General features: G+C 36.8%; 1 protein-coding gene across 1 annotated transcript in view; it reads left to right on the forward strand.

The window, feature by feature from the left end:
* ANO3 (anoctamin 3) overlaps window positions 1-15,263 on the forward strand; it is a 251,800-nt gene that overhangs the window by 164,149 nt on the left and 72,388 nt on the right. The window contains exons 11-13 of the mRNA XM_066251152.1: window positions 401-522; window positions 4,972-5,106; window positions 12,154-12,250. Of these exons, the coding sequence (XP_066107249.1) occupies window positions 401-522; window positions 4,972-5,106; window positions 12,154-12,250 (354 nt within the window). The remainder of the gene's footprint in view (window positions 1-400; window positions 523-4,971; window positions 5,107-12,153; window positions 12,251-15,263) is intronic.

Below are 15,263 nucleotides of genomic sequence, written 5' to 3' on the forward strand. Positions count from 1 at the left end.
ACTTAATATGTCATTGAAGCATAGAAAAATTAAGTATCAAAGGTACAGTTTTAAACCCAAGAAACCGGACTCTAGTTTCTCTCAAGATGTTAAAGTTATTATGTATAGTAATAGACCTTAGGTTCCACACAGTAAAGTCTAATTTACTTGAAAATAAATGAATCTCATTGATTTTGAAAAAAAAAGGAATTTAAGGAAGGATTTTACAAGAATTATCAGAATATTTTCAGTGAATGAAAGATATATAAAGACATCACCATTCCAGAGATGAGCTTAAGTTTACTATTTCTGAAGCTTTCAATAAGTTATTAAGTTATTCTATGTGGGAGAAAAAAGTAAAAGAAATTCTTATTTAGTTCAAATGTCAGTAAGAGGAAGGGTATTGACTTATCTGTTTCAGGGAGCCTACAAGAGCAGCCTGCCCATCAAAACCCACGGACCTCAGAATAACAGACATCTGCTGTATGAGCGCTGGGCACGCTGGGGAATGTGGTACAAGCATCAGCCCTTGGATTTAATCAGGTACTGTAGCTAGATCAATAACGGAAGACATATATGGTTTTTTTGCCATTTTCTTAGATTTGGAATTATTTCATTTACTCTTCAAATTATCTGTATCAGGATGTAACCAGGAAAGAAAAATAAGCCTTATGGGTCTTTTCAATAAAAGAAACTTTATTTAGAAAATTGGTTACTAGGGAGTGGGAAAGTTGAGATATCAAACAGAAATAATGAGATAATCAGAGATTAACAACAGCAGAAAATTGCTAACTACCCTAAAGCTGAAAGGAAAAAGGTGTAAAGTATATTTCAGTGCCCAATACCTGTACTAATCCATGATAAGATCACCTGTAAAGACGTGAAAGTGTGGGGAGTAGCTCTATGAAAAACCATGTACTCTGAACATAGCCCTGAGGATAACCAATAGAAGAGAGAATACCCGGCTTCTTCCTTCCTTCCATCTTTGAGTCTCCTAATACTTCCTGACCCAGCTTAACCAGGAGCAATTTACAAGGGAACTGGCGTAACCTACTTCCTTGTGAAAACAAATCAAAACTGGGAAAGCAGAAAACGGATATGAGAGCAAAGAGGAAAATGGCCAACAAAACATCTATACCTATATTTATCTTTCAACAAGAATTTAGTGAATATATATTCAATCCCAGGATTTATATTCCAGTGAGCAATAGCCTTCAACTTAAATTAGTCTTGAAATACTGTTACATTCATGACTAATTTATTTTAATGGAGGATAAAATGTTTGTTTAAATCAGAAAATATGTATTAAAAAGGACTGAATCCAGTCCCGGGTTAACTATAAATATTTCTAGAATGAAAGGAAAAAAAAACATTTCTATTATAAAGTTATATACTTTGAATTATTTATGAAATATAAATATCAAGAATCACAACTGTATTCATCACTGTGCTGGTCGGAAACTGATAGAACCGAGAGAATAGAAGGGGAATGTGTAGATAATTTCATAAAAGAATTATATGCAGAAATGTAATAGGATCAGATGAACCAACAAATGATGCTGAAGCTTCCAGGAACTAGCAAAAGCTGGATACCTTTATCTAACTTAGTCCTGCAGGGCAAGGGAAGAACACAGTTGGTGGAACTTGCCAAAAACTATACTCATAGGAAGGGGGATGCCCAACAGAAGCTATGGTCTGAGGAAGAAAGCAGCTACAGCTAAACCATAATCCAAAAAGGAGAAAGGGTAACAGATACCGCAACATCTCTTTTCCAAACCTGTGATGTCTTACTGGTACCTTCAGTTGTCCAACAAATTATCAGAAAGCCAGAAGAAAGAAGTATAGGTGATACAGTCCATGGAGGCGAACCTCCTGGGGCCTCCAGGCACTAAAGGGGAAGAGCATGGATTTAGATGTACAAAGCATTGTATGATGCACCAAACCAATTTTATTTCAAGCAGTAAGTACGTGGATGTATCCAAATTTAGGATGCTTTGATTTTAAATCCAAAAATCATAACCATTGATCAGATTTATATTTATATGACTGAAAGATTATTTTAAAGCTATATGAACATAGTGAGTTGACCTACCTCACAATATCATGTTTATTAGGAATTAAACCATGAAGTTGGGATTTTCAGGAAATCATTTCAGTTTATATAGGAAACATTGCTATTACTGCTCAGATCATTTCAATGAGCAATTTTTATTTTTAGTAAATAAGTTTGCTCAGATGCTATTAGCAATTATTCGGCTCTTGGAAGAAGGTATTCCTTATGAAAAACATGTATTTCGTGTTCAGGTCGCTGAGGGGAGAGGAGTGTGGTGAACAGCTCAGCCGGGATGAAGGCCATAGAAGAGTGCAGATGGCATTTCAGCAGGTTCACACTCTAGGGACTTGCTTGTTATCAACAGTGAAGTGGTGAGGAGGCAGAAATATACATATGAAACTATACAGTTTTGTGCATAGAATTTAGTCCAAGATTCAGTTTTCTACAAGCAGCAGGAAAATTACCTTAAAAATCTATGACTTTTATAAATTATTTGGAGTAAAGTTGTTCTTAAGACCACCCCGTTTTCAGGGCATGGAGGTCTTATGGTGTTGCTTCCTATTTGTAGTGAGAGAAAGAGGGTCTTAATGAGTTGGGCATTTTAGACACTTTGCTAATGGTTGATGGAGACCACAGTGGTCATACAGACAAGGTCTGGAGTCTCTCATGTGGAAGCAGGCAGCTCATTCAGAGTGGATGGGAGGTGAGGGATTGTTAACTATTTTTTTTTTCTTTTTATAAACAACCATTTCTGGACATGTGTTTTTTTTTCTTTTTCTTTTTTCATTTTAAGACTGAATCCCAACATTAACTCGCCAAAGCCTTTCTTAGTTTCAGTCTGTTTCCTCATGGAAAATATTTGAATCTGAGAAGAGCACATTTTAAACACTGTCAGCTACAACACCTTCTTCACAAAATAGTTGTATGGCATTTTAAAAAGTATTTGACCATAGGCATCAGATGGATTTAAATGTAAAAACTAAATGAAATAATTCTCTCTAAAAACAGTTCAATTCATGATTTCTTTATTTATGATGGAGATTATTTTAGCAGCAGATTCCTGTCATCATCAAATAAAACATCACATAAGGTACCAATATAAAAAAGATAAACATAGAAGAGCTGTGGCTGCAGAGTGATGGGCAGTGACACCGATGGCAGTCCCTGATTCTTCCTTACTGTCATGGTTTTTGAGTACCTCTAAAGGACACTTTGATAGCCGACATGGTTGTGAATACCAATGCTCTAGGTCAAGGTATTTTCATCAGCCTTCTTTGCCTAGAACTGTTTCTTTCCTCTCCTGAAACAGATCTGAAATTTGATGTAACTCAGGTGATTATACTCCTGTCAAATAATATCGCTGCTCCTCTTAAGATTTAACAATGTGTAATGAAAAGTCATCGTATAATACTGTTTGTATATGGTATCTATCTGTGTAGTTTTCTATAATTATTCTAAAGATACTCTGATATGCTAGTAATAGGTGCTAAAAAAAAAAGAACCCTACTCCATCCTACAGAGGAACACTTGTTTAAAGCCACAAAGGCTTTGTTGCAATACTTGTTATTAAAATTATTTTCTTTTTCAAAGTAGAACATTATCATTGTATAAAAAATGAATAGACTTGTGATCCATGTCTCCTAGAAGAAATAAATGAAAAAAAATCCATAATATTAGATACATGATACTTAATGGAGAACTACTTTATGTCTCCACATGATAGAAGATACACAAACTTTGGTTGGCACAATACAGAAAATAAAGTAGAAAAAGAATAATTTTCAAAAAGAAAATTCAGAAGAGAATTTTCTTCCCAGCAAGAATCACTGCGTAGTGCAATATTTCTAAATGAACATAAAACAGCAATCTTTAAAACTATTGCCAGGACAAAAGTGTGTGTTAAGTAATAATTTTTAGAAAACAGAGATCAAACAGTAGTAAAGACATTCAAGAAATTACTCTTTCCTACCAGAACTTTATAAACAGTGTGAGAGTTACTATTAATAGTGAGTTTGGTGAAGAGTGATTGAGTAGTCTTTAGAACCATCTTATTCTTCTGCCACTTCCATATAAACTGTATTCATTAGCTGAAGGAAAATAAAATACATTCATCCCTTCAGGTTCATTTGACACATCCGGTGGTGGGAACAAGTGAAATAAGACAGAGTCCACCTCCTAGCAGCAGTTTGCGGTCATGGGAAAGGAGAGGAAAAGAGGCGTGCCCGATAACTGCCCCGAAGTGTCTAAATTTAGCACACTGAAATGTGGGTGAAGGCAGGACATCGAACCCAGGGCTGGAGTGGAAGTCAGAAAAGGCTGTCTGGAAGAAGTGATAGAAAGTGAAGGATAAGGACAAGCCAGACACAAGAAGAAGGTGAAATGTAATATTCCAAAGCATGAACCAAGGAGAGAACCTTGGGCTCTAGGAACTGCGTAGCTGAACTTTGTTGAAGAAGAGGCGCCGTAACTGTGTAGCCTGTGTCTGACATAAGGGAGTCTGGCCAAGGTTGCAGATGGAGCCTGAAGCCGAATCTGTTCTCCCCATCCACCTAGAGAGGAGAGTTTTTTTCTAATTCATGCAAAAGCAGCATGATATAGCATAGCCTTGTGCGTGGAAAACATCAAGGGGTTCCACTAGAAGGATGCAGAAAAGCAAGAATTAGCTTGTGAAAAAGCTTTATGAGCCATATTAAAAAGTTTGACACAGAAATAAACACACTTTATAAAACTGTTCTTATAAGGACAATGTTTAAAGATAAACAGTGTCACACCATTATTAGAATCATTAACAACCATGAATATTAAGACAACCCAGATGGAGCTGCCAAGGGAACCAGCTGGTAGCCTGAAATGTCCATCTGAAATTCTGACTAGGTGTGACAGCAGTATTTGTGGTGTCACTTCAGTTGCCTTATGCTATCATTTGCTCTCTCATGCAGGCTATATTTTGGTGAGAAGATTGGGCTATACTTTGCTTGGCTGGGATGGTACACTGGGATGCTGATTCCTGCAGCATTGGTTGGCTTGTGTGTTTTCTTCTATGGAATATTTACAATGAATACAAGTCAAGTAAGGTAAGCTACAGGCTGACTTACTAAAAATTGTTGGCCTTCTTCTGATTGGACAAAAACTTTATGATAATACTGACTATAAAAAAACAAGTGGATGGCACTATAACTTATTTGTGGCTTTTTGTGAGTTTTTTGTTTGTTCATTTGTTTTTGGTAGGGGAGCATCACAACAACAAAAAACAGTCATTTCTTTATGTAAATTCTCTTGCACAAGTTCTAAAATTTTTCTATTCATGCCAAACTTCTCTTTCTAATCTATGCCACATCATAATCCATTAATGCAATAGGCAGTTTTATATAATTTACATTTCCATAGCATTTAGAAGTCTAGAATGCTCTCTCAATACATTAGTTAAAATAATTGTATAGGCCCTGGCCAGTTGGCTCAGTGGTAGAGCGTCGGCCCGGTGTGTGGAGGTCCCGGGTTCGATTCCTGCCCAGGGCACACAGGAGAAGTGCCCGTCTGCTTCTCCACCCCTCCCCCTCTCCATCCTCTCTGTCTCTCTCTTCCCTTCCCGCAGCCGAGGCTTCATTGGAGCAAAGATGGCCCAGGCGCTGGGGATGGCTCCATGGCCTCTGCCTCAGGCACTAGGGTGGCTCTGGTCACAACAGAGCAACGCCCCAGAGGGGCAGAGCATCACCCCCTGGTGGGCATGCCGGGTGGATCCCGGTCGGGCGCATGTGGGAGTCTGTCTGACTTCCTTCCAGTTTCCAGCTTCAGAAAATTACAAATAAATAAATAAATAAATAAATAATTGTCCAGCTACAATTCTTTTATTTTTTAAATTGAATGTATTGGGGTGACATTGGTTAATGAAATTATACAGGTTTCAGTTGTACCATTCCATTGCACATCCTCTGTACACTGACTGCACTGCGTGTTCACCCCCCAGTGCAGTCTCCTCCCATCGCCATTTGTCCTCCCTTCCCCCTCCACCTCCCTTCCTCCCTGTCTCCTCTCCCTCCTGCAATCCCTGGACTGTTGCCTTTGTCTAGGAATGAGCTGTTTTCTTTCTTTGCTAATTCCTTCATCTTTTTCACCCAGCCCCCAATTCCCTTCCCTTCTCTATATTTTCTGTGTCTATGAGTCTGTTTCTATTTATTTTGTTGTTGGTTTATTTTGTTCATGAGATCCCACATATAAGTGAAATCACAATTCTTTTAACACTTATAATATACAAAGACCTTCCAAATATGTTGTGTCATTTAATATCAACTTTATTCCCACCCTTGGAAGTGAGTATTCCTTTTTTGCTGATGAGGGAAGCTTACAGGGTTAAAGATGTCTGAACAAAAGACTCATCTCACATAAACTTGGCTCTGAGCAGTCTGCTTTCCTTAGAACAGGAAATCATTTTTCTATTTCCTTCTTACTATCTATAGGAACAGATATAATAAAAATATTTTGCATCAGCTTAAGATACCAAGATAGTAGTGAAATAAGGTTCCACAATCATCATCACGCATTTATCAGAAGAGTGATTGTTCCGTTAAAGTTGAAGTAACTCAAGATCTGGCTATAAGAACAATACATTATTTTTCAGCAGAGGCAACAGTCACTCTGGCACTGAAGACTCTTAACAGCGTGTTGTTCTCTTTCATGTATCACTACTAGGGCATCTTTAAGTTCAAAACCCCTCTCCCCTCCTTCAACGCTCAGCACTTTTTTCTTCTTTGCTTCAACTTTTGACTCTGGCCTTCCCACTGGGTAGTAATCATGACATTTAATGGGACCATGTGAATTCATTTCCTTGAATTTTTAAAACTATGTGTATTTTTAAATACATGACTTGAAACCACACCAACACAATAAACTAAAAAATTTAAAAAGTGTATAATATTAATATGCATATGTGTGTATGTGTGTGTGTGTAACTGTTTTTCTTAAAAACAAAGTTCTTTCATTGTCCTAGAAATGAATCTTGCTCCATAACCAACTGCCTTGATTTGGTGTCTCGATATAAAGTCTAAATAATAATTAGCACGAAAGCAAAAAGACGCCTGCTGGTCAAAGCATTTCTCTAGTCACAGGTGTTTTTCAGAGTTTAGCAGCCAGTACCACTCTGGAAGGCAACACCTTCCTGTTCTTTAGTTTATTTAATTCATGTCTTATAGTTTTCAGTGTATAGATCCTCCTCCTAGGTTAAATTTATTCCTAAGTATTTTATTTTTTCTGATGCAATTGTAAGTGGGATTGTTTTCCTACTTTCTCTTTTTGACAGTTTGTTATTGTTGTATAAAACCACAAGTGATACGTATGTATTGATTTTATATCCTGCAACTTGACTGAATTTGTTTATTATTTCTAACAGCCTTTTTGGGGGATTCTTTAGGGTATTAAAGATACTCTTTAAAAATGAATTAACCCAGACAGAAAATGATTCTCAGACAGCTAGCTACTGTCCAAGTTGATTCCACGCATATTGACAAGGTTTTTCCACATCATGCAGACTCCCCCTTCTTCCCTGCAAAACTGGCAATGAACAAAAGGCAATGAAAGGAATAGATGCTGTTCCTATTGAGTTTTGTACCAGTGGAGTAAATTCGGCTCTTTTTGTATGAGATAAGTCTTCTTTAACCTTTAGTACAAGAAGTGTTTTCAAAGGCGTTAGCCAACTCTTTTCTCCAGTGCTTTATGGTATTATTACTGATACCTCTGTCACACTATAATTAAGATCTTGTCAGACTTTCTATTCTAAATCAAGATAAGCTTCACTGAATTTCTTGACTTTTAAAATTTCATGGAGCTGAAAATTTCCATTCAAAGTGTCAGACGTGGTTAAGCTTAGGTGTTATCCTGGCGGTAAGGGGAAGACAGGGCTTTGATTGTGTGCTGCTTTGTTTCAGTTTAAATATATTAAGCTCTGTTTTGTTTATTGCAGAGGAACAAAAGTTAAAAAGCTGGGAATTGGATTGTATTTATTATGTTTCTACCAGCTATGTTTGTATGAGTTTAAGTCATAGTTCTTAATTGTAGAATTATGTAACAATCAAGTGGTAGATTATTTATTGTATGCATAAGTACACATACATATGTGTTTATATTCAGTTGTCTTATGTAATCGATTAGGGTCAAATTTGTGCCTGGGAGAAGGCATGTCACAGGAATATGAAAATGAGCAAACAAGTGTATATGTATGCTTCTCAGACTTTGCATTTCAGGTCCAAAGCAAAGAACAGAAGCCCCATCTTTCTAGTCCATTCTTTCTTCTTGCATTTCAGGTCCAAAGCAAAGAACAGAAACCCCATCTTTCTAGTCCATTCTTTCTTCTTTGGCTTTAAAATTCACCAAGGAATTGATATGGTCCTCAGTATTAACCACATAATAATTTTCCAAGCAGATGAGTCCTAAAGGACCTCTCAAACCCTCTCCACACAACATCCTCAGCAACAGGGTTTCTTTCGTGCATTAACTGCCTGTGACATGTCAGGTGCATTATCAGTACCCCTTATGTAATAGCACAGCTAGATATTACCTCCTCCTATACATAAAGAAATTGATCTTCAGAGACGTAAGTGACTTGGTCAGGGGAATATATCTAATAAATGGTCAGCTAGGATTCAAACCTCTAATATATTTTTTAAATCACAAAAAGAAACCTTAACATGGGACCTGCCCTCTTCAAAAATGTTTCGGTGCACACTACAGTATTGATACCTGTAAACACAACATTGTAGGGCAAATTTCTGGAACTTATCTATCTTGCGTAACTGAAACTCTATACCACTGGAACAGCAGCTACTTTTTCCCTCTCCTCTTCCCACTGGCAAACAACATTCTGTTCTGTTCCTATGAGTCGAACTGCTTTAGATAACTCATGTAAGTGGAATCCTGCAGTATTTGTCCTGCTATTATAACTTATTTCACTTTGTGTAATATCCTCTAGTTCGTCTATGTTGTTTACATATGGCAGATTTGCTTCTCTTTTAAGACTAAATAATATTTTATTGTATGTTTATTCTGCATTTTTTTATCCCTTCATCTATTGATGAATATTTGGGTTATTTCCATATCTTGGCTGTTGTGAATAATACTGCAATGAATATGGGTGTGTAGGTCTTTCTCCAAGATGTTTATTTCAGTTCTTTCAGACATATACTCAGAAGTAGGATTATTGAATTAAATGGTAGTTATATTCTTTAATTTATTAAGGAAATTGCATTATTTTCCATAATGGTTGTACCATTTTACCAACAATGTACTAAGTGCTCCAAATTCTTCACATCTGTTTATTTGACAAGAGCAGTGATTTAATTGCTTTCTCCTGATGATTATATATGATTCTAAAATCCGTGCTTTAACAATGCTCCTACACTTCCTTCTTCTAAACCCACTTAAACATTTCCACAGTTCCCTAAAAGGGTCATCCCCAAGCATCTTATCCTGTGCCTTGTCACAGAAAGCATTACATCCTGGAGCGGGTCCAGATGTCCACCCTGAATAGACACATTTCTCTCTCCTTCCGTTATCTTAAGTGGTGTTAATTATTATTTCCTTTGAATCCACTCTTAATGTGAGTCTTTGACAAAAGATATAAAATAAAAGCGAACTACAGTTCCAGTGGTGGTTTATGTTATCTGGCTCAGCAAAAAGAATTAAGGAACACTCATGCTGGACACTCTCCCTCCCTCTAGTGGTTAAGTCAAAGAAATTTCTGAAAGTCTCAATCTCTTATTTTAGGCCAAAGAAACACATTGTCAAAAAGTTGTTTGATGTTTTTTTATAATATATCAAGTTAAATTTTGAGTAAATTACAAAAAGTATGAGTTCACTGATTCTGGAATTAAAAATAGGATTCAGTCTGATGGCTGGGCTTCTCTACATGAGGCTTTTGTGTGACCGTTTGAAAGTGAGAAAGATGATCTAGTTAAACCAACTTTATAATACCTTTTTAGTATTAAATTTTAGTATAAGACACATTGTATCATTCTTAAAACATAATTTTTTAATCAAAATTTCCTTCAACGAGTATGTTAATTTTTCTTGTTTGTACAAGTTAGTAGTATTACTAAGAGAAGATATAATCTTTTCTTTCTTGGGGCTTTTAAAGCGTTTTAACTGTTTCCTCCTACTTCATTCATATAGACATCCTGGTTACTAGAAATATGCTGTGTGTGACCCATTGCACCACCATCATCACTAGTAAATTAGTTCTTGATAAGAAAGTTCCTTTGTTTTTGACAGAAAGTCAGAGAAAGGAACAGACAGACAGGGAGAGAGATAAGAAGCAGTAATTCTTTGTTGCAGCACCTTAGTTGTTCATTGATTGCTTGCTCATATGTGCCTTGACCAGGGGGGCTACAGCAGAGGGATCGACACCTTGCTCAAGCTAGTGAACTTGGACTCAAGCCAATGACCCTGGGCTTCAAGCCCGTGACCTTTGGGCTCAAACCAGCAACCATGGGGTCATGTCAATGATCCCATGCTCAAGCCAGTAGCCCTACACTCAAGCTGGTGAGCGCGCTCTCGTGCTGGTACTTCGAGATTTCGAAACTGGGTTCTCCACGTCCCACTTTGATTCTGTTTTGTGCCACCACCTGGTCAGATGGAAAGTTCATTTTAACATGAAGCAAACATATCCTTCTTTTAGATATATCATAGTTGATGGAGAGCTGGACCGAAAATCAGAAAAACCTAAATTCAGTTCTCTGAAGTACTGATTGTTAACTGACCTTAAGCAACTCACTTAATTAAACATCAGTTTCCTCCCAGTTGTAGAAATAATTACTATTACAAGAGATGGCAGTGAGGAAAAACATGAATAGACATAAACTCATCTTTACTCACTGTAAAGCATTTATGTTACTGTCTAGTATTCTTACTTAGTGTTTATTCTGACTATGGCTTCGATTATCTTTAACCAGCACTTGAAATTCATGGGATCTCTGTTTTGCTTCATTTGAGTGTAGACATTTTAGAAAAATGTATTTTTTTTTCAAATACCACCAATTACACTTTTATTTTTGGACATATATTCAAGAACCTTGAAATTACTTTTAACATTTCCAGAGCAGATTTTCTTAAAAACAATTTAATTGGGAGATACTCAGTGGGAGAGGACCATGTATGACAGATAAAGGCACAAAACATCTTAAAAATAGGTTGCTGTGAACTCTCAAGTTGGGAGTTTGAGATATTTTAGAAGGTAGTGGCATAAAACTGAAGAGACCAATGCTATAAAGTTACATTCTCATAACGGATATAATATATTTCAGTGAACAAAAACTACATCATGTCAGCATGACTGTGTGTCAAGGCACCACAAAATAATATGAAAGAATGGGAAGGAAAGAAGGAAGGGAGGGAGGGAGGGAGGGAGGGAGGGAGGGAGGGAGGGAGGGAGGGAGGGAGGGAGGGGGGGAAGGGAGGGAGGAAGGAGAAAGAAAAAAGAAAGAAAAAGAAAAAAAGGAAGGGAGGGAGGGAGGGAGGGAGGGAGGGAGGGAGGGAGGGAGGGAGGGAAGAAGGAAAAAGAAAAGAAACAAGAAAAACAAAAAGAAAGGCTAAACTTCCCCAAATTTCGAGTGAGCATGATGCACTAATTTATTGCAAGGGAGATAATGAAGTTGTATGAATTATGGATGCTGCTCATTGAGGTGATTCTAATGCATTGAGATTCAGGGGAAAGATTGATACATTTGAGAAGTCGGAGAGTCAGATTTGATTCTATCTCAACCATTTCCAAGTCTGTGAGCTTGATTAAAATTCCCTAGGGTGTTCCTAACAAGATTACCCTGCATGCCACAAAATTGTGTACAAGTGCCTGTGTAATATAGCTCCACAAGTGCCTCTCAAGTATAAAATACGGTCTATGATCCCTAAGTTATCTGAACAGAGATTTCTGAAAACAAAGAAGCAAACTGAAACTTCTGTATCACAAATTCAAGTTGGAGCCATCGTCTTTACTGTTCCTTACCTGTCTCCATGGCCGCTATTTCCATTTCTTCTTTTCCTCTCTGTCGTGCTGCTTCCAACAAGGTTGACTGTAGGAGCTAAGTACCTCTCTACACATGAAGGCTTATGCTTTCTTTTTTCTTCTTTTACTTCTCAAGCCAAGAAATTTGCAAGGCTACTGAGGTCTTCATGTGCCCTCTCTGTGACAAGAACTGCTCACTACAGAGACTCAACGACAGCTGCATCTATGCTAAGGTTAGTGTAGACCCTCACACTCCCCTTCCTGAGATCCAGGTAGTAAAAAGGCCTCTGGTAAATTGCTTTTCACTGAGGGTAAATGTTCCCAAGAGTTACAACAATCCATATCATCAACAATGGAGTAAGATGTCGCGCGATGGCAATTATGAAATTACTATATTTTTATTTGAATAGTGTTGTCTTCCTTTGACTTTATAATTGATTACTTCCATCACAGACACAAAGTTTCTTCTCATCATCAAAGAATGATGTCTAGATGCTTTATAGAAAAAAAGTGATTATTTTCATTGCTAATAATTACATTTGAATCTTCCATAAAGACTCATGAAATTAAAATACTTCTAATTTTACAAAAAAAATTAAATAACATAACGAAAACGTTCAAATTGCTGCCTATTAAAATCACCGAAAGGTTTTCTAAAACTGCTGAAGCCTGAGTAACACCCAGAGCAATGAACTCAGAATCTTTGGGTTCGGAATCTAGGCATCAGCATATTTTAAAACTGCCCAGGTGATTCTAACAAGCATACATATTTGAAAAACTGAACTTTACAGTTGTTATTGTATTTTTATAAAACAGTCTCATTACATTATAATTAATATACAATAATATGTACATATTTACAGTGATACGCTTTGATTATATTTATGTGCTGGTGAAATCATCGCCACAATCAAGATAATAAACATGTCCATCATTTCCAAAAGTTTCTTCACGCACTCTTACAATCCCTGCCTCCCCCCCAGTCTCTCCTGAACTCAGGCAGCCTCTGCTGCTCTCTGACATTATAGATACGTTTGCATTCTCTAGACTTTTATGTAGATGGAATCAGACTGTGTGATGTTTTTCTGACTTTCTACACACAGCCTAATTATTTTGAGGTTCATCCATGTTGTAACACAGATTATTCCTATTTACTGCTAAGTAGTATTGCACTATATGGCCATACCAGAGTTTATCCATTCATCTATTAATGGACTTTGGGATTATTTCAAGTTATTAGCATTTTAAATAAAACTACTTTAAACATTCATCTACAAATCTTCCTATAGATAGGTACTATTATTTGTCTTGGGTAAATACAGTACTTAAGAGTAAAATAGCTAGATTATAGGATAGGTGGATATTTAACCCTCTAAAAACTGCCAAACTGTTTTCCAAAGTGTTTATACCATTTTACATTTTTGCCAACAGTGTATGAGAGTTCCGTTTTTTTCTATGGTCACTAACCCTGAGGATGGCCAGTCTTTTTAATTTTAATTATGGTATTCTAATAGATGTGTAAAGATATCTCGTTGTTTAGTTAGCTGAAAATAATTTGTTTTAGGTCTTAATTTTAATATCTGTGACAAGGGCTTACAGCAGTGCTCTGTCTATTCCCACAATAAAAGCAAGTCAGTCCATGTACTCTGCTCAGTGCCCTGTGAAAAATGAGGACGTCCAGTCTGGCAGTGAGAGCAGGCTCTGTCTCTCTTTGAGCTCTTAACACAGTTCCCTGTAATCCTTTCAGATGTTTCTTTCTCCAGGGTAGTTTCCTCTTGTACATGCTCTGGGCACTGTTTGGGTTGCCCCTCTCTGCACCCTCATAACTCTTCCCATGTAGAAACCTGAGACTATCTATCACCATGTCCCCTTCATTTGTTTCCTGCCTCTCAGTGGTCATCACCATTCATAGTCTAACGTTCACAATCTTGGAATCTGTTTCTATATATTCTGTATTCTTTAGTTATTTACAGAATGAAGGTGAAATTAATCACTCTTGTTCCATCTTATTCAGCAGTAGATGTCTTTATACAATTAATTTTTACAAGACTGGGTATAAAATCAAAGGCCACTCACCAGACTTGGTAAAATTAGCTTCTCAATTATTTATGTTGAAATCATGGCATGGGAAATGTCTGTTTAGTTTTATAATTAAATTTCTACTTTAATGTTTCACAGAGATATCTTATTTTGGGAAGCATTTTCCCAAAGTGTATTAGCATTATTAGATGCATAAACACATGTACCTCTTCTAGCCCATACATTTCAAAGACATATAACAATGTTGGTGTTACTTCTACTCTTTCTTGAACACATCTAATGAAACACACTGGCATTATTTGAACACTAAATATAAGAAACATTTGAAAATGAAATGAAATTGAAATATTGCACTTCCAAGTGCAATCTTGGTCTCCAAGATTATATGAAGATATAATAGTAGAAGAATCAACTTTTTCAAAGTAGTCTTAGGTTAAGGAGTTGGAGAACTATGTGTGTGTTGACCTTGGGAAGGAGCTGAAGAGAGAAGCAGAAAGGGGAAGGAAAGGAAGGGAGTTGAGAATGAGGTAAAAGCAATCAGTTATTCCTCAAATTATCAAGCCATATTTATTAATTATGTAAAGAGTGTGCTTAATATCCATTTATAGGTGGAATTCTATACAAATGCTAGACTCAGTCCCTGCTCTTTTCTTAAGAGGCTTACAACCCTTAAAGTAAAAATAGAAATCATCTAAAAGCTTTAAAAATTATGTAAGAAACATTCACATATGGCAGAGTGATAAAGTGAAGAAATTGTCCAAATACTAGGGGGCTTTTGTCATTATGCAATATCTACATACCTTCTTTTCTTAGTTAAAATAAAAGATTATGTTTAGGGACAGGTATGGCTCATAAAGTATTCAACCAGTAACTATTATAAGACAAGTTAGGTTGCAAAGGAGAATATTGCCATATGGAATAATGCAAGAAATACAACCCATCATGCTGAAATATATTTAATTTATCTTGTATTTGTTCCTCTGTCAAAGGTTAAATGTACTTACTAGTTTCACACCTTAAAAATGGTAATTACTGGCCCTGGCCAGTTGGCGCAGCAATAGAGCATCAGCCTAGCATATGGAAGTCCTGGGTTCAATTCTTTGTCAAGGGCACACAGGGGAAGTGCCCATCAGCTTCTCCACCACTCCTCCTCTCCTTCCTCTCTAGGTCTCTCTTCCCCTCCCATAGCCAAGGCTCCATTGGAGC

This window comes from Saccopteryx bilineata, chromosome 1 (assembly GCF_036850765.1).
Source record: "Saccopteryx bilineata isolate mSacBil1 chromosome 1, mSacBil1_pri_phased_curated, whole genome shotgun sequence".
Lineage (NCBI taxonomy): Eukaryota > Metazoa > Chordata > Mammalia > Chiroptera > Emballonuridae > Saccopteryx > Saccopteryx bilineata.